This window comes from Leuciscus leuciscus, assembly GCF_965113295.1.
Source record: "Leuciscus leuciscus genome assembly, chromosome: 14".
Lineage (NCBI taxonomy): Eukaryota > Metazoa > Chordata > Actinopteri > Cypriniformes > Leuciscidae > Leuciscus > Leuciscus leuciscus.
In genome coordinates, this window is record NC_138738.1 from 275,680 (window position 1) to 295,745 (window position 20,066).

General features: G+C 45.8%; 1 protein-coding gene across 4 annotated transcripts in view; it reads right to left on the bottom strand.

The window, feature by feature from the left end:
- The window catches only part of kdm6al (lysine (K)-specific demethylase 6A, like), a 62,332-nt gene that overhangs the window by 23,735 nt on the left and 18,531 nt on the right, over positions 1 to 20,066 (bottom strand). For 2 of the 4 annotated variants that reach the window (XM_082189572.1, XM_082189573.1), the window contains exons 8-16: positions 18,741 to 18,775; positions 18,378 to 18,471; positions 14,014 to 14,140; positions 13,816 to 13,914; positions 11,766 to 11,985; positions 11,351 to 11,485; positions 6,627 to 6,758; positions 5,913 to 5,990; positions 4,657 to 4,779 (exon numbers count right to left, since the gene is read on the bottom strand). In XM_082189572.1, the coding sequence (XP_082045698.1) occupies positions 4,657 to 4,779; positions 5,913 to 5,990; positions 6,627 to 6,758; positions 11,351 to 11,485; positions 11,766 to 11,985; positions 13,816 to 13,914; positions 14,014 to 14,140; positions 18,378 to 18,471; positions 18,741 to 18,775 (1,043 nt within the window). The remainder of the gene's footprint in view (positions 1 to 4,656; positions 4,780 to 5,912; positions 5,991 to 6,626; positions 6,759 to 11,350; positions 11,486 to 11,765; positions 11,986 to 13,815; positions 13,915 to 14,013; positions 14,141 to 18,377; positions 18,472 to 18,740; positions 18,776 to 20,066) is intronic. The other 2 variants (XM_082189574.1, XM_082189575.1) reach the window with 2 other exon arrangements.

A 20,066-nucleotide genomic window follows, 5' to 3' on the forward strand; every position in this document is an offset into this window, starting at 1 on the left:
AAAAAAGAAAAAAACCTTGGGAGAACCCAGGCTCAGTCGGGGGCCAGTTCTCCTCTGGCATTTATGAGCTAGAGGCCGGATTGTAGTTTGAACTGTAGGATTATATGAATGGGATTCATGAGAGGAATTGCAAATCAAATAGGATTCAGGGAGTGAATTTGCAAGTTCACTCGGTGCATCGCCAGTGAAAAATCGCTTGGGTATGAACAGAAAGACGCACCAAAAAAGTCTCGAAAAACTCTGGCAATAAGCATGCGCGATAATCATCCGGTGTCCACATGGCTTAAAGCTGCTTTTCCACCGTCGGGCCAAACTGGTCCATTCCGTGCCGAACCGGCCCAGTTGTTACGGATATGGTTTCATTTTCACTGTGGTTTGATAACGGAGCTCTATGGAATGTAATAGTCAAAAAACATTTGAAGTGGATCAAACCCTTTCATCAAAGTTATACATGAATTTTGAACAATCCCCGTTCTTATCTTAGGATAACTTTGATGAACTTTTTTCAAATGTTGACTACTGTACAAATGCATTATGAAAGAGTTTACAGACGATATGAGATGTAAATAGTGACCGTTATGGAGGATGATCAAATATTTCTTTAAAGGAGCCGTATGTAATAGTGATGTCCGGTTCGTGAATGAATCGTTCTTTTGAAACGGTTCTTTTTAGTGAACTGGTCGAACCAGTACACTAAATCGGACTGAATCGTTCGAAACAGTTCGCGTCTTGCGTCAGCACTGATCCACAACAAGTTAGTAAAGTTACTCACTTTCGGACATGCCTGAGTCCTGACAGTCACCTCTACTCAAAATAAACCAATATCCCGGAGTAGGCATATATGTTACTCCAGTAAATCCAACAGTTCACTGAACTGAGACGTGCTGAGAGAAGTGATGAGCACGAGCAGTTGATACTGAGCATGCGCGCACTACCGAACGTACAGGTACAGCGGTTCTCGGACCACCAGTACAGAACCGAGAACTGTTTCTTTCGGACACGTTCGATACGGAGAACCGATGAGCTGAGCATGCGTGCAATTTTTTCAGAGGGACGAAATGCATGCAAATCTGAAGTATTTTACTGAACATCAATAAGTGTAACAAAATAAAACATGTTAGAAACATTTTTATCACATAGGCTACTGCCTTTTCACTGTATTATTTTAAAGATTGGAAACACAATGAATGGATTGTAAAACTAAACATTTATTATTATACTAAAACATTATTTTCTGGAACAGATCATTTAATTTCTAAGTAAGTTGATATACATTTTTGACGTAAACTCTTGCCAAGGTTTTAAAGGGTGCAAAGTAAATGTTTATAATGTGTTAATCAAAACATAATGTATTAAACATAGATATGCATCAAGTTTTTTGTTTTGTCGACTGAATAAGGCTATAGCCTAGTAAGGTTTCAGTAGTTCTCAGCTCACACACAGGCGGTTCTCGAGTCAAGAACTGGTTGTTGCAGCAGTTCTCGCATCACCAGTACAGAACCGAGAACTGTTTCTTTCGGACACGTTCGATACGGAGAACCGACGAGCTGGAGAGACTGCGCATGCGTGATAACAACACCGTCTCTGAACCGAACTTTCTTTTGGCCAACTGATGCTGTGCTGTCTATGCGCTGTGCTGATACATGAGCACGGGTGAACCAAGGACTTGAACTTGTCCTTCGGATGAGACGTAAAACCGAGGTCCTGACTCTCTGTGGTCATTAAAAATCCCATGGCACTTCTCGTAAAGAGTAGGGGTGTAACCCCGGTGTCCTGGCCACATTCCACTCATTGGCCCTTAACAATCATGGCCTCCTAATAATCCCCTTCCATTGAATTGGCTCCATCACTCTCTCTCCTCACTCCACCTATAGCTGGTGTGTGGTGAGCGCACTGGCGCCGTTGTACTGTGGCTGCCGTCGCATCATCCAAGTGGATGCTGCACACTGGTGGTGGTTGGGGAGAGATCCCCTGATATGATTGTAAAGCGCTTTGGGTGAACAGTAGTACATATGAAAGCGCTATATAAATGCCTTATTCATTCATTCATTCATTGAATGAGGGGCCAAATTCGGCGAAATGTACGTTTATTTAATTACAAATAAAATAAAAATGATGAAGTTTATTCACTTTAAGACATGTAAAACATCCGCGTTTGCGCATCGCCTTAGGCCTACTACAGGGTTAATTTTCAAAACGTAAATGTAAGAAACCTATCCAAGATGATTATGACGATGAGCACTATTATTTAATTGAAGTTATGATTACAAATGCCTTTATTTGAATGTATATTTATCCGCCGGGATGATAGAATTGACGTCATTACGTGATGACGTAAAAGAACTGGTGAACCGGTTTTTTGAACCGGTTCATTGAAACGAACTGTCCGAAAGAACCGGTTCGCGGAAAAGAACCGGACTTCCCATCACTAGTATGTAAGATTGTGGCCAAAACTGGTACTGCAATCACTTTCAAATTACTGTAGAGCGGTGTATCCCCTCCCCCTGACTCGAGGTTGCCAGATAGGCTGCAGGATCCAGCAGGAATGTAGGCTGCTACGTAGGGATGGGACGATTACCGATTTCACTATAAACCACGATAAAATTTACTGACGGTTAGTATTATCGTTTAAAATTTAATTATCATTAAAACCGTGTTTGATTATCGCGATTTTAATAACTCACTGTAAATCCTGTCCAGCCAGCAACAGTCTGACGCAGGCGCAGCGCGCAATGTTGTTGTTTTTTTTATTCGAGAAGGAATGGCAGAAGGCAGTGACCGTTCTCGGGAGATTTTTCAACCTTTTAAGAGGACCAAATCTGAGGTGTGGTCATATTTTGGCTTTTACAAAAGTCCTTAGTGAAACTTAATCGAGGATGGTCACTACAATAGGGGGGAAACACTTCAAATCTGCCGAGTCGTCTTGTGTGACCATCACCCACTGTTTATAGCGAACGCAAGGCAAGTTAACTTTGACTTCAATACCAAAACTACGTCTGGGAAATAATTGGGCTCAAAATGTTGTTTTGAGTTTAAATATTTTATCGCACTCACTTGAAATAAACGTGAAGCTTCTGCGAAGAAAAGTTCTCAGCAAGTGGCTTTGAGCCAAAGACAAACTATCAAGTTCAAACAAGACTATTAAGAGTGACATTTAAGGGATAATAATGTATATCATTGTACACTTATTACACCGAATTTTTTTTACCACATAATTACAGGGACATATTGAATTGAGATTAATGTTTTAAATCGTACCTGTTTATAAATCCATTTTGTACAGCGTACAAAACAATCGTCCAAAAACGGAGACGCAAGACGGCAAGTTGTATTTGAATGAAACGAGAGAGCGCGTGCGCGTCCGTTGCGATACATGGATGTGCGCTGTGTTATAATGTGTTGCTATTGACGACGGTCATTATAAGGAAGGAAATGCCACAGAATATAATCTTGCTTAAAGTGCATAGAGCTGCTTGTTTTATTTGTTGTTTGTTGATTATATCAAATATTGAACTGTTTTTAGTGAGAGCATCAGTTCTTTTTGAACACTTTCATCTCGTTTTAACAAAACCGTGATAATATTGATAATCACGATAATTTTGGTCACTATAATCGTGATATGAAATTTTCATACCGTCCCATCCCTACTGCTACGTAGCTGTGGTAACTAGAGCAGAGCTGGCAACCCCGATGCCGAAACACTACTGACTTCGTGATTGGTAGATAGGTGGAGGGTGGAGCATCAGGCCAAAACACAACATGACAACATCAACATCAGTTGAGGGCTGCAACTTCACTTTTTAAATTTCAATATCCTGGCCGGACTACTGTTGTCAGTGATATAAGTATTTGAAATGAACATGATTTCTTAATGTCTAGTGACATATCAGGGCCATTTCATGATTAATTGAAATACATTTCTTACATACAGCTCCTTTAAATTTTATTAACTTCGCTACATCACTCCGCTACAGAGAAACATGTCTCCACACGCACTCCACCGGGTTCAGAACGGTGTGTAACCGAGTAACCAAACTCAAGTGAAAATTTACTGGAACCGTTCCGTGCCGTTCTTAGAAGAGTTCGACCCGACGGTGGAAGAGCAGCTAAAGTGTCACAACAGTCTTAAAGTCCCCCTGTAGTCAATCATTTTATCCCTTAAAACTCATCTTTGATCACCAAAATTACATATTTAAGCATTTTTTCCCTTTAAAAAAAAGCCTTACAATATCTTGAATGTAACTTGACACCCTTGCCTCATTTAGTATACGCGGTTCTATGAATATGCAAATGAGCCCCGCCTCCACTCACTCACTCAGCTCAGAGATCCACTGGTTGACGATCACACGTTGATCTGATTGGTTACGAGGTAGTTTGTGACGTCAGAAACACCAGCGATTTCAAAGCGTGTTTTTTAGACTGTCTTTGGTTCACTGCAGTTTTAAGGAGAAAATACTCAGCAATGGTGTCGACTTATGAATTTACACATGGATTGTCTTAAAAAATATTAAAAACTCCACATAGACACAAACAACATTGGATTTTCACCACAGGGGGACTTTAAGAGGAAAACATCTCAGCCAGAGAAAACAATGAGCTGGAAGATTTCAGGGCCAGATTCCTCAGAAGGTTTTCCTGAACGCTGTTGTGGCGCACCTGTTGCTGGTTGTGACGCACCTGTTGCTGGTGCATGGCTGACAGCTGAGCCTCCAACTGATCCAACATCTGCATCTGAACAGGCTTCAGACTCGCACGGTTGGCTCGCAACTGTTCCAGCATCTGAGAGGAAGAGACATTCAGTGAACGGCTGAGTAAAAGAAGCACAGACATTCATCAGTGTTCATCTCGAAACGGATCAATAATAGTCAGGGACGTCACATCTGAAATCAACAGCATGGAAGTTCTTCAGTGAGAAGCAGCTCACAGGCCAACAAACCACCGTCTAAACCAGTGGAGCCCAATCCTGTTCCCAGTCCAGATCTAATCACACACCTGAACCAGCGTTGTGGTCTGAACACGAAAAACGCATTTTTTGTATATTGTTGTCGGGTAAACGTGCCCTAAAAAAGTAAAAGCTGGTATGAAATGTGAAGGAACCCAATTTATTTTCTACATGCATGTTATGTCATCCACGCGTTTCATTTAAAAAAAATGTTTTGAGCTTTTAATAATCAGATTGTTGTAACTGGATGTTCCAGTGAAGAGTCAGATATATGCAGGATTCTCTAATCAATTAGTGCAACTAAACTCCACTCATGCTCATCTGCATACACTTGAGTCCCACGCCCACATCCCAACATCCAATCAACAACCCATGCCAAGAGCCAAGTCCCGCCCCACATTTTTTCTTTTTTGATGATCGTTATAATCGGATGTAGGTCACAAAACGAATGCACGATATTTCGGCCACCATATCGGTATCAGCCGATATATGATCATTTTTAATGTTATCGTTATCTGCCCAATAAGAAGATTTGACCAAAATATAATGTATTACTTCCTCAAGCTGAAACACTTCAGATTCCCACTGTTCAACATGATGGTTTTAAATTGCTTGAAATATGATTGGAATCACTTCAAAAAAGTAAAATACAGTGAAGTGCAATGCATAAAATTATAATTATAATGAGTACATCATTATAATTGTGTTTGGGTCATGGCCTTTAATGGTGAGACTTTTGTTTTTGTAATCAGGCTCTCAGAAATGTATTGACCAATATATTGGTTATCGGCTTTCTATTATAAAGAATTATCGATATCAGCCAAAATGTTTATATCGGTGCATCCCTACACAAAAGAAAAGATCTGCTGCGACTCCTGTTCCATCACACCGGGTCATCAGCACTGGACCGCAGACAACCTCAGCCCTGAGGATTGGCACACAGTGTTCATCACACACATCACACACTCACCTGCAGCTTCTGAGGAGACGGGTACCAGCTCGGGGTCGCTGGCGGTGCTGAACTGTTGGTCCAAGACTCTGAGGAGCTCTGAGGAGGAACACAGGAGAGGCCATTACAGGCCTCGTACAGACACGGTCAAATCTAATTCCAGGACTTTCAAGGACTTTAAGCACTACTTTTGGTTTTGGTTTTTCCCAAGGACTACAATCAGAAATCTCATTTATCATACAATATCTTTCTTTATTATCTTTTAAATTAAAAAATAAATGTAAATAGAAAAATAAAAATACTAACTAATAACTAATAAAACAAAATGGTACAAATAAAGTGCAGCACATGCAATGACTGTGGAAACTTTAACCATTGAAAGGATACCATGACAAAGATATCGCTTTCCTTATTCAAACTGTATCATAAACTTGGATATTTATAAGAGCAATATCAAGTTCAGCCATATAGAGGAACATGACTCTATCTACATCAAATGGACTGCAGCTTTAATTCTGTGTGAATAGATTGTTTTATCAATAAAATTAAAAATATATTTCCTTTATATTGTCTTTCAATCATTCAAGCACTTATACAATACTTCTTCATAAAAATGGCTGTTTTTAAGGGTTTTCCAGGACTTACATTTCAAAAAGTCAAATTCAAGTACTTTAAGCATCTAATTACCGCTGCCATTATCTCAGAGTCACATGACCGGAAGAACCGAGCACAAACCTTGGCAGGGCTGGTGGTTCTCTTCCTCTTGGCTGGACTGGACTGATCGTCGGCCTGATCCAGTGGACTCACGTGGGCCGGCAGAGACTGACCCGAGCCCTGAGCCGAACCCGATGCCCCGGGTTTACACGCCTGAGGGAGACCACACACACGTCAGGAGACACAGAGACTCAACACATCTGAGAGTCTGAAACGCTAACAGTCAGCACATGTAAAAGTCGTCGATCAATATTCCTCCACAATAGGCAGAAATCGTGAGAGTAATAGAGTGGAAGAGAGCTGCGAGCGGGCCGACTGACAGCAGAGAGAAGCATCTCAGAGGGAACGAGGAAATCATGATTACAGCTTGAGATTGAGCCTCGCATACTGTCCTCTTGACCAGCAGCATTGTTGAAGAGTTAGTTCACCCAAAGATGAAAATTAGCCCATGATTTACTGACCCTCATCCTAGGTGTATATGACATTCTTCTTTCAGACGAACACAATCGGAGTTATATAAAAAAAAAATCCTGGCTCTTCCAAGCTTTATAATGGCAGTGAATGGTCGGTTCTGTTTTGAAGTCCATAAAAGTGCATCTGTCCATCATAAAAGTGCATCTGTCCATCACAAGTTCATCTGTCCATCATAAAAGTGCATCTGTCCATCATAAAAGTGCATCTGTCCATCATAAAAGTGCATCTGTCCATCATAAAAGTGCATCTGTCCATCATAAAAGTGCATCTGTCCATCATAAAAGTGCATCTATCCATCATAAAAGTACATCTGTCCATCATAAAAGTACATCTGTCCATCATAAAAGTGCATCTATCCATCATAAAGCGCATCTCCTAGATGATGGAGAGATGCACTTATCATGAATGGATGCTTTTTTTATGGACTTTCGCTGCCATAATAAAGCTTGGAAGAGCCAGGACATTTTGTGTTCGTCTGAAAGAAGAGTGTCATATACACCTAGGATGAGTTGAAGGTGAGTAAATCATGGGCTAATTTTCATCTTTGGGTGAACTAACTCTTTAAGGTCTTTCTGGAGCTTTATCTTGTCAGAATTGGATCAGATATAGATTGTTGCCACAAAGATAAAACGGTAAACAAATCCTTTCAAACCCTGTTTAATGAACCATATTGTTGTTGTTCTACAGTATCAGAAACACTTAGGAGTGATTTTGACCAGAAACAGCGTGGAATAACTGGACTGAAACTGCAGATACGGCCTCGCTTCAACATCAGGCCTCAGCTCAACACACCCGAGCGCTGCAGATACGGCCTCGCTTCACGCGTGTCGACTCTAATTCTGTAATTCAATTCCTTTAAATATTAAAAAGCTTTTAACTAAATTTTATAGCCATGAAACATTATATGCCAACATTCTGAAGATCTTCTGTTCCTCAGCGAGGGCAGCTTCTCTAAGTCACATTCTCGTACATGTTTTGGGCAATAACTCAAGCCACATCTTTGAACCAATGGTCTAGGAGTGGCCATATCGACTCCAATGTAAAAACAAAAACATAATTAATAAACAAACAGGTGCTGAAGGTCCTGATATCTAACGGTAACTGTAAGCACATTTACAGACGTCTGATTGTACCCCCACCCCCACCCAAAACAACAACAGAGAAAAGATGCAAAAAACAAATAATATAAAACACTTATTATGAGCGAGTGCATCAGTATCAATGAGAGAGAAAAACACGTCTCATTGTACTGTGTCATGAACACACACACACACACACACACACACACACGCACGTACGCACACACACTCGACTATGAACTACTCCAGCCGGACTGCGTCAGTGTTTGTTGTGGAACTGCAACACTAGAGGAACAACGACTGCAGAACTAATGACTACATCACAAACACAACTCTGGGTGAGAAACGGCACAACAGGGGCTTTCGCACCGGATGGTTCTAGGAACGAGTCACCAGTGTGGTTCTCCGAGAGCTAATGGTTCCCTTAGGAACGAGTCACCAGTGTGGTTCCCCGAGAGCTAATGGTTCTCATAGGAACGAGACACCAGTGTGGTTCCCCCGAGAGCTATTGGTTCCAGGAACGAGTCAACAGTGTGGTTCCCCGAGAGCTCATGGTTCTCTTAGGAACGAGTCACCAGTGTGGTTCCCCGAGAGCTAATGGTTCTCTTAGGAACGAGTCACCAGTGTGGTTCCCCGAGAGCTAATGGTTCCAGGAACGAGTCACCAGTGTGGTTCCCCGAGAGCTAATGGTTCTCTTAGGAACGAGTCACCAGTGTGGTTCCCCGAGAGCTAATGGTTCCCTTAGGAACGAGTCACCAGTGTGGTTCCCCGAGAGCTAATGGTTCTCTTAGGAACGAGTCACCAGTGTGGTTCCCCGAGAGCTAATGGTTCCCTTAGGAACGAGTCACCAGTGTGGTTTCCCGAGAGCTAATGGTTCTCTTAGGAACGAGTCACCAGTGTGGTTCCCCGAGAGCTAATGGTTCCCTTAGGAACGAGTCACCAGTGTGGTTCCCCGAGAGCTAATGGTTCTCATAGGAACGAGACACCAGTGTGGTTCCCCGAGAGCTAATGGTTCCAGGAACGAGTCACCAGTGTGGTTCCCCGAGAGCTAATGGTTCTCTTAGGAACGAGTCACCAGTGTGGTTCCCCGAGAGCTAATGGTTCTCTTAGGAACGAGTCACCAGTGTGGTTCCCCGAGAGCTAATGGTTCTCTTAGGAACGAGTCACCAGTGTGGTTCCCCGAGAGCTAATGGTTCTCTTAGGAACGAGTCACCAGTGTGGTTCTCCGAGAGTTAATGGTTCCCTTAGGAACGAGTCACCAGTGTGGTTCCCCGAGAGCTAATGGTTCCAGGAACGAGTCACCAGTGTGGTTCCCCGAGAGCTGATGGTTCCAGGAACGAGTCACCAGTGTGGTTCCCCGAAAGCTAATGGTTCCAGGAACGAGTAAGCAGTGTGGTTCCTCGAGAGCTAATGGTTCCCTTAGGAACGAGTCACCAGTGTGGTTCCCCGAGAGCTAATGGTTCCAGGAACGAGTCACCAGTGTGGTTCCCCGAGAGCTGATGGTTCCAGGAACGAGTCACCAGTGTGGTTCCCCGAAAGCTAATGGTTCCAGGAACGAGTAAGCAGTGTGGTTCCTCGAGAGCTAATGGTTCTCTTAGGAACGAGTCACCAGTGTGGTTCCCCGAGAGCTAATGGTTCCAGGAACGAGTCACCAGTGTGGTTCCCCGAGAGCTAATGGTTCCAGGAACGAGTCACCAGTGTGGTTCCCCGAGAGCTAATGGTTCCAGGAACGAGTCACCAGTGTGGTTCCCCGAGAGCTAATGGTTCCAGGAACGAGTCACCAGTGTGGTTCCCCGAGAGCTAATGGTTCTCTTAGGAACGAGTCACCAGTGTGGTTCCCCGAGAGCTGATGGTTCCAGGAACGAGTCACCAGTGTGGTTCCCCGAAAGCTAATGGTTCCAGGAACGAGTAAGCAGTGTGGTTCCTCGAGAGCTAATGGTTCTCTTAGGAACGAGTCACCAGTGTGGTTCCCCGAGAGCTAATGGTTCCAGGAACGAGTCACCAGTGTGGTTCCCCGAGAGCTAATGGTTCCAGGAACGAGTCACCAGTGTGGTTCCCCGAGAGCTAATGGTTCCAGGAACGAGTCACCAGTGTGGTTCCCCGAGAGCTAATGGTTCCAGGAACGAGTCACCAGTGTGGTTCCCCGAGAGCTAATGGTTCTCTTAGGAACGAGTCACCAGTGTGGTTCCCCGAGAGCTAATGGTTCCCTTAGGAACGAGTCACCAGTGTGGTTCCCCGAGAGCTAATGGTTCTCTTAGGAACGAGTCACCAGTGTGGTTCCCCGAGAGCTAATGTTTCCAGGAACGAGTCACCAGTGTGGTTCCCCGAGAGCTGATGGTTCCAGGAACGAGTCACCAGTGTGGTTCCCCGAGAGCTAATGGTTCCAGGAACGAGTCACCAGTGTGGTTCCCCGAGAGCTGATGGTTCCAGGAACGAGTCACCGGTGTGGTTCTCCAAGAGCTAATGGTTCCAGGAACGAGTCACCAGTGTGGTTCCCCGAGAGCTAATGGTTCTCTTAGGAACGAGTCACCAGTGTGGTTCCCCGAGAGCTAATGGTTCTCTTAGTCACGCTGGGTTTTCTCCTCAGTGTAAAGGTTTAGAGGCTCATCTGTCACTGTTTCCCATGTTCGTAGAGTTAGTTTCTGGAGTAAATATATAGGCTATAATCTGTGTGCTGTTTAATAATGGCGGGTGCTGGTGTTTCGCATGCGTTCGGCCAATCAGCGAACACTAACGTCACGGAGAGTTCCTATAGCGCTGGGTTAGAGCGACTCTGGAGGAGGAGTAAAGTTGTTCCTGCGGTGCGAACACGCCAACATCCGGGAACGTCCGCCAATAGCTCTAGGAACGATGAAGAGGTTCCTCCGGTGCGAAAGCCCCTAATTACACACTTGTAGCATAAAACTAATTTCTGACCCAGATGTGTGTGTAGAGCTGCACTACTGAAGCTCACGTACTGAAACCACGCTACCGATCGACTCGCTGTTAAACTTTCTGGAAATGTAGGAATTAACCAAAGGATTCCACAAATACTAACAATATAGACATATAATTTGTGCAATTCCAATGGATACTATGAACATGATGCGGCGAGCAGGAGCGTGGTTCCACTGGATGAGCCGTGTGTGTGTGTGTGTGTGTGTGTGTGTGTGTGAGGGGCGGTTCTCGGGGTGTGTGTCTATCTGGTCTCACCTGCTGGCCTGTGCTCTGGACACCCTGTCGGGACGTTAGCTCTGCTGGGATTGGGAGGCTCCAGGCTTCCTCAATACTAGGAAGCATTTTACTTTTACTCTGTAGACTATTGTGTTGGAGGTTACAGAACTGAGCCTAGGACGAAAACGCGTGAAAAAGACATGTAAACAGCCATCTGAGGACGAGCGGCGGAACAGTTCAAGCAGAGAGAGGCTAGTTCAGCTAATTCAGGCTAGTTCGAGAGGGCCTCAGCTGAATCAGTCAAAGTATCTCTAGCTCCAATGATCACTGGACTCACGCATACAAACGAAGAATGAAGGTGAAGAAATCTGACACAAATTAACTGAACATATTCACAACAAATGCAACATGTACTGATCCCCACACAGACAGTCTCGCTCTGATTGGCTCTCACCTGCAGGTACTTGATGCGCGCCGCTAGCGCTGTGGTGTTGCTGCAGGCTTTGCTGCGCGTGGCGTTGACGTAGCACTTGATGGCGTCCTGCGGCTGGTTGCAGGACTCGTAGAGCGTGCCCAGATCCATCCAGGCCGCGGCGTGACTGTGGTCCAGCTGAACCGCGCAGATATACGCCTGCAGCGCATCCATGGGCTGATTCTGCTGCTGATACAGCACGCTACGAGCACACGCTAGCAGGTTAATTACCTCAAACACATCCTTACACCTTATTCCTGACCTGAGTTTTGAATTATGGGTGGCACCTCCGGTTTGGGGAACTTCCATTCAAAAAGACTAAAATGAATCATTTCGAATCATGTGACCCCGGACCACAAACCCAGTCGAGTCGCACGGGTTTGTCTGTGGCAATAGCCAACAATACACGGTATGGGTCAAAATTACCAATTTTTCTTTTCTGCCAAAAATCATTAGGATATTAAAATCATGTTCCATGAAGATATTTAGTAAATATATAAAACATTTACTTTTGTGAGTGGATGCAGCAAAATCACGGACATAAATGGAGAACTTTAAAGGAGATTTTCTCAATGTTTGATTTTTTCGAACCCTCAGATTCCAGATTTTCTAAGAGTTGTAACTCGGCCAAATATTGTCCTAAATCTCAATTTCAAAAAATGTAACCATGTGACTGGTTTTGTGGTCCAGGGTCACATAAGGTTGCCCTACAAATAAAGCTGATCCGTCAGTATTCCTTCATGTTTTGTTTTCAGACATCATGAGAATAACGTTGCATTCGGTATTTTAACGTGACAACAAGAATATCTACGGCAAGAGCTCTTTCCAGCCGCTTTCTTTTCCTCCTGATTCTTTTCTTTTTTCCCTTTGCATTCCGCTGTAAAATGACGGATATCACTTTGAAATAGTATTACGCAATGCTTAAGTTAATGAACACTTCTGATTAAGGCAACGTACATTACATAATACAGATATACATTATTGCTGTGGAAAGAATCAAGCTTTTGGGATCATCCATGGTTTGTTGGAAGTATCTTGTTGATGCTTTTACACGTTTACATTTCCATTTAACGTTCGATGGTTGAAAAGTGAGTAGAATTAATGTCATATTGTACCCAGTAAAAAAAAACGATTATTGCGTTCATAGAGCGAGTCTTTCACTGATTGTTTACAGCTTAACAGAAGTTACACCCATAATTCAGGCAAAGCATCATGGGAGCAGGAATAAGATGGATACACACACAAGAATAATCATATATATATACGCAACAAAGCAGAACAACGTGCAGGTGAGATTATTACGGCCAGTGAAAACATGACGTTTATGTGTATTTTCGTTGGACAATGAAAAACGGACGCATAAATTCTAGGGATGCACCGATACGAACATTTTGGCTGATATTGATAATTCTTTATATTTGAAAGCCGATAACCGATATATTGGCTGATAAATCTAAACCCGAATTTTTCTGTCATTTTTGAGAGCCTGATTACAAAACAAAAAAGCCACGTCCCAAACACACAATTATGAGGTTCTTATTATAATGTTATGTAGCCGATATGACAGACTTGTGTTGCACTTCACTGTATTTTCCTTTGTTGAAGTGATTCCAATCATATTTCAAGCAATTCGAAACCATCATGTTGAACAGTACCATCATGCATCTGAAGTGTCTCATCTAAAGGAAATAATACATTATTTATCGGCTTTAATATATCGGACAAATTTTCGGATCGGGCTGATACCGATACATCGTGCGTGCCTAATAAATTCACAACAACGTAATGCAACAGCACAGTCTTTATAATCCAACCAGACGCGTTATAGCTACTGCTGAAAATTTCAGGTCAGATGCAAGAACGCTCACGGATCACATGATCTTCCGACTACAAACTGTTATTGTGCAGAAAAGAGCTGAAGATTCAATTTGGCCTTTAAAAAGTGACATGAGAAACGAGGAGTGAGGAGTCATTTGTCCATCGTCTCCTGATGTAAACGTGCGCGGCTGAAGCGGTTCTGGCGGATACGTACCCGATCGAGCACCACGTGTCGGCGCTGGCCTCAGATTTATCAATGGACTGTCTGTATGAGATGAAAGCGTCCTGGACCTTCCCAATACTGGAGTAGCACCTGCAGAGAGCAAACACACACGCCTGCTAAACCCCCGCAGATCAGCAAACGCTCGCTTCACGTGTGTGTTCACGTGTGTGTTCACGTCATGTGACTGACCTGCCGAGGAAATACCAGGACTGGCCAGAGTTCGGATCGGCTTCCAGGGATTTCTGGAGACACTGGATAGCGTAGCTGTCCTTATTAGCTTTATCTCCCAGCTGCTCGACTGTATGATGCATCCAGCCTGTGTGTGTGTGTGAGTGTGAGAGAGAGAGTGTGTGTGTGTGTGTGAGAGAGAGAGAGAGTGAGAGAAAAAAGCTTTAGAATAAAATTGCATACAGATGCAGAGACCCTGGTGAAACACACCATCAGTAATCTGTGTTCTGCCGTCTCTGGCCCAGTTCACAGCTGATGTTCAGGTGTGGTGTAGTCGATCGGGTCACGAGTGGACGACACTAAACACAGGTGTAAACGCCTCTAAAGCTTCAAGCTCGTCCAGAGGGGGTCGAAAACACAATCGCCCGGACTGATTTCGTAGTCAAAATGGCTCAAAAGCTAAATTCGAATATCTTTCTTAAATATTAGCAAAATTCTATTTACACTGAACAAAATTATAAACGCAACACTTGTTTTTGCCCCCATTGTTCATGAGCTGAACTCAGAGATCTAAGACTTTTTCTATGTACACAAAAGGCCTATTTCTCTCAAATATTGTTCACAAATCTGTCTAAATCTGTGTTAGTGAGCACTTCTCCTTTGCCGAGATATCCATCTCGCCATATCCACATCCGCAGCCGCACTGCACTGTAAACTGGATAAGCTAACAGAAACACACCGCGTCAGTGACAACATCATGTCCCGCGCCTCTTCACACACCAAACATTCAAAAGCACGGTTTTTGCATTTGACTGAGCAGTTTTCTTTTATGTTCAATGAATATTAGAAATTCAAATTTTTATTTGACAGCCCAGTAAACGCTCATGTGATGGAGTGTGTTCAAACACCCGCTAAAGAGCGTCTTCTGTCCGTCTCCTGACCGGATGCGGGAACATTATGGAAAGAGCGCTAGCCAGATGGGATTAAACTCCACTGGAGACACAAGTCTGGTTTGAAGAGGAAAAACGTCCCAAGCACAATGTTCTCTCAACGTTCCCGATCTCTCACACACACTCTCAGCGTTCCAGATCTCTCACACACACTCTCAGCGTTCCCGATCTCTCACACACACACACACACACACACACACACACACACACTCTCAGCGTTCCAGATCTCTCACACACACTCACAGCGTTCCCGATCTCACACACACACACTCTCAACGTTCCCGATCTCTCACACACACTCTCAGCGTTCCCGATCTCTCACACACACACACACACACTCTCAGCGTTCCAGATCTCTCACACACACACTCACAGCGTTCCCGATCTCACACACACTCTCTCAGCGTTCCCGATCTCTCTCACACACACACACACACACACACACACTCTCAGCGTTCCCGATCTCTCACACACACACTCACAGCGTTCCCGATCTCTCACACACACACACACTTTCAGCGTTCCCGATCTCTCACACACTCTCTCAGCGTTCCCGATCTCTCACACACACACACACACACTCAGCGTTCCCGATCTCTCACACACACACTTTCAGCGTTCCCGATCTCTCACACACACACACACACTTTCAGCGTTCCCGATCTCTCACACACTCTCTCAGCGTTCCCGATCTCTCACACACACACACACACACACACACACACACACTCTCAGCGTTCCCGATCTCTCACACACACACTTTCAGCGTTCCCGATCTCTCACACACTCTCTCAGCGTTCCCGATCTCTCACACACACACTCTCAGCGTTCCCGATCTCTCTCACACACACACTCTCAGCGTTCCCGATCTCTCACACACACACACACACACACACACACACACACACACACACTCTCTCAGCGTTCCAGATCTCTCACACACACACACACAGCGTTCCCGATCTCTCACACACACACACACACACACACACACACACACTCTCAGCGTTCCCGATCTCTCACACACACTCACAGCGTTCCCGATCTCTCACACACACACTTTCAGCGTTCCCGATCTCTCACACACTCTCTCAGCGTTCACGATCTCTCACACACACACACACACACACTCTCAGCGTTCCCGATCTCTCACACACACACTTTCAGCGTTCCCGATCTCTCACACACTCTCTCAGCGTTCCCGATCTCTCACACACACACACACACTCTCAGCGTTCCCGATCTCTCACACACACACTTTCAGCGTTCCCGATCTCTCACACACTCTCTCAGCGTTCCCGATCTCTCACACACACACTCTCAGCGTTCCCGATCTCTCACACACACACACTCTCAGCGTTCCCGATCTCTCTCACACACACACTCTCAGCGTTCCCGATCTCTCACACACACACACACACACACACACACACACACACTCAGCGTTCCAGATCTCTCACACACACACACACACACAGCGTTCCAGATCTCGCACACACACTCACAGCGTTCCCGATCTCTCACACACACTCTCAGCGTTCCTGATCTCACACACACACTCAGCGTTCCCGATCTCTCACACACTCTCAGCGTTCCCGATCTCTCACACACACAGCGTTCCAGATCTCTCACACACACTCTCAGCGTTCCCGATCTCTCACACACACACACACACACACACACACACACACACACACACACACACACACACACTCTCAGCGTTCCCGATCTCTCACACACACACACACACACACTCTCAGCGTTCCCGATCTCTCACACACACACACACACACACACACACACACTCTCAGCGTTCCCGATCTCTCACACACACACACACACACACACACACACTCTCAGCGTTCCCGATCTCTCACACACACACTCTCAGCGTTCCCGATCTCTCACACACACACACACACACTCTCAGCGTTCCCGATCTCTCACACACACTCGCAGCGTTCCCGATCTCTCACACACACTCGCAGCGTTCCCGATCTCTCACACACACACACACACACACACACTCTCAGCATTCCCGATCTCTCACACACACACTCTCAGCGTTCCCGATCTCTCTCACACACACACACACACACACACACACACACACTCTCAGCGTTCCCGATCTCTCACACACACTCTCAGCTTCCCGATCTCTCACACACACTCTCAGCGTTCTCGATCTCTCACACACACACACACTCGCAGCGTTCCCGATCTCTCACACACACACACTCGCAGCGTTCCCGATCTCTCACACACACACACACACTCTCAGCGTTCCCGATCTCTCACACACACTCGCAGCGTTCCCGATCTCTCACACACACTCGCAGCGTTCCCGATCTCTCACACACACACACACACTCTCAGCATTCCCGATCTCTCACACACACACTCTCAGCGTTCCCGATCTCTCTCACACACACACACACACTCTCAGCGTTCCCGATCTCTCACACACACTCTCAGCTTCCCGATCTCTCACACACACTCTCAGCGTTCTCGATCTCTCACACACACACACTCGCAGCGTTCCCGATCTCTCACACACACACACTCGCAGCGTTCCCGATCTCTCACACACACACACACACACTCTCAGCGATCCCGATCTCTCACACACACACACACACACACACACACTCTCAGCGTTCCCGATCTCTCACACACACACTCTCAGCGTTCCCGATCTCTCACACACACACACACTCTCAGCGTTCCCGATCTCTCACACACACACACACACACACACACACACACACACACACACACTCTCAGCGTTCCCGATCTCTCACACACACTCGCAGCGTTCCCGATCTCTCACACACACTCTCAGCGTTCCCGATCTCTCACACACACACACACTCTCAGCGTTCCCGATCTCTCACACACACACACTCTCAGCGTTCCCGATCTCTCACACACACACACTCTCAGCGTTCCCGATCTCTCACACACAGACACTCTCAGCGTTCCCGATCTCTCACACACACTCGCAGCGTTCCCGATCTCTCTCACACACACTCAGCGTTCCCGATCTCTCACACACACACACTCTCAGCGTTCCCGATCTCTCACACACACTCGCAGCGTTCCCGATCTCTCTCACACACACACACACACACACACTCTCAGCGTTCCCGATCTCTCACACACACACACACACACTCTCAGCGTTCCCGATCTCTCACACACACACACTCTCAGCGTTCCCGATCTCTCACACACACACACTCTCAGCGTTCCCGATCTCTCACACACACACACACACACACACACACACACACACACACACACACACTCTCAGCGTTCTCGATCTCTCACACACACTATTAGGTTTAAGCTAGTAACCCTAAACCTATATAATAAATAAAGAATAAAAATAAATAAGCTGAGTGGTATGTGGAGTGAGACTGCAGGTGTTCTTACCCAGCTGTTGTAAGGTGGCGGCCTTCACCTGCACAGGTAACGCCTCGGTCAGCAGGAGACTCTCGTACGCCTCTTTAGCTGTGCGATATCTCTTCTGTCACACAAGCAGAGAGTCACAGATCACATGTGTTCTGAGCGCTACAACACCAGTCTCTACTGTCAAGTGATCCTGTAGTGAACGCTCAGGGCGGAGGGAAGCCTTAGCAACACCCTGGCAACCCCTCTCTCCTGTTGCTATAGCAACACCAGCCGAATGTTCAGCTCAGAAAGTGTGAACATGATCTCATGCATTACCATCCATTATAAGGCAGAGTTAGTTTGTGTGCGGTTAGTCAAAGCTGGAGGTGTAAGTGCGGGACTCACCTGAATCTCGTACAGGTGCGCAATGTGGAACTGAACTACAAACACAGAAACACAAAGACAAGAATTAGCAGCAAATTCAGAACAGCAGCTTTTCTGTGTGAGAAGATCCTGCAGAAACAGCTTCCTTGGTACAGTTAATGTGTGTGTGTGTGTGTGTGAGTGAGTGTGTGTGAGTGAGTGAGAGAGACAGAGAGAGAGAGAGAGAGAGAGAGAGAGAGAGTGAGTGTGTGCGAGAGTGAGAGAGCGCGCGAGAATATGTGCGCGCATGTGTATGAGAGAGCGCCTATAAGAGTGTGAGCATGTGTGTGCGTGTAAGAGCGAGAGAGAGTGTGTGTGTGTGTGTGTGTGTGTGAGCGTGTGCGAGAGTGAGAGTGTGTGCGCGTGTGTGAGAGAGAGAGCGCGAGAGAATATGTGCGCGCATGTGTATATGAGAGAGAGCACTTATAAAAGAGTGTGAGCATGTGTGTGCGTGTAAGAGCGAGAGAGAGTGTGTGTGTGAGCGTGTGTGAGAGAGAGCGCGCATGTGTGAATGAGAGAGAGCGCTTATAAGAGAGAGAGTGTGTGTGTGTGAGTGTGTGCGAGAGTGAGAGTGTGCGTGAGAGAGTGAGTGTGCACGTGTGTGAGAGAGAGCGCACATGTGAATGAGAGAGATTGCTTATAAGAGAGAGTGTGTGTGAGTGAGTGTGTGAGTGAGTGAGTGAATGAGTGAGAGAGACAGAGAGAGAGAGAGACAGAGAGAGAGTGTGTGCGAGAGTGAGAGAGCGCGCGAGAGTATGTGCGCGCATGTGTGTATGAGAGAGAGCGCTTATAAGAGAGTGTGAGCATATGTGTGCGTGTGAGAGCGAGAGAGAGTGTGTGCGTGAGAGTGTGCGTGAGAGAGAGTGAGTGTCCGCTTGTGTGAGAGAGAGAGAGGAGAGAGAGTGCGCAATAGTATGTGAGCGCATGTGTGAATGAGAGAGAGCGCTTATAAGAGAGTGTGTGCTTGTGAGAGCGAGAGAGTGTGTGTGAGTGTGAGAGCGAGAGAGTGTGTGTGAGTGTGAGAGCGTGTGTGCGTGTGAGAGCGAGAGAGTGTGTGTGAGTGTGAGAGCGTGTGTGCGTGTGAGAGCGAGAGAGTGTGTGTGAGTGTGTGCGTGAGAAAGAGTGAGTGCGCGAGAGAGTGAGTGCGCGTGTGTGAGAGAGAGTGTGTGTGAGAGAGAGGAGAGTGAGAGACCGAGCGTGTGTGCCAGAGAAAGAGAGTGTGCAAGAGTGTGCGCGCATGCATGTATGAGAGAGAGCTTATAAGAGAGAGTGTGTGTGCGTGTGAGAGCGAGAGAGTGTGTGTGCGTG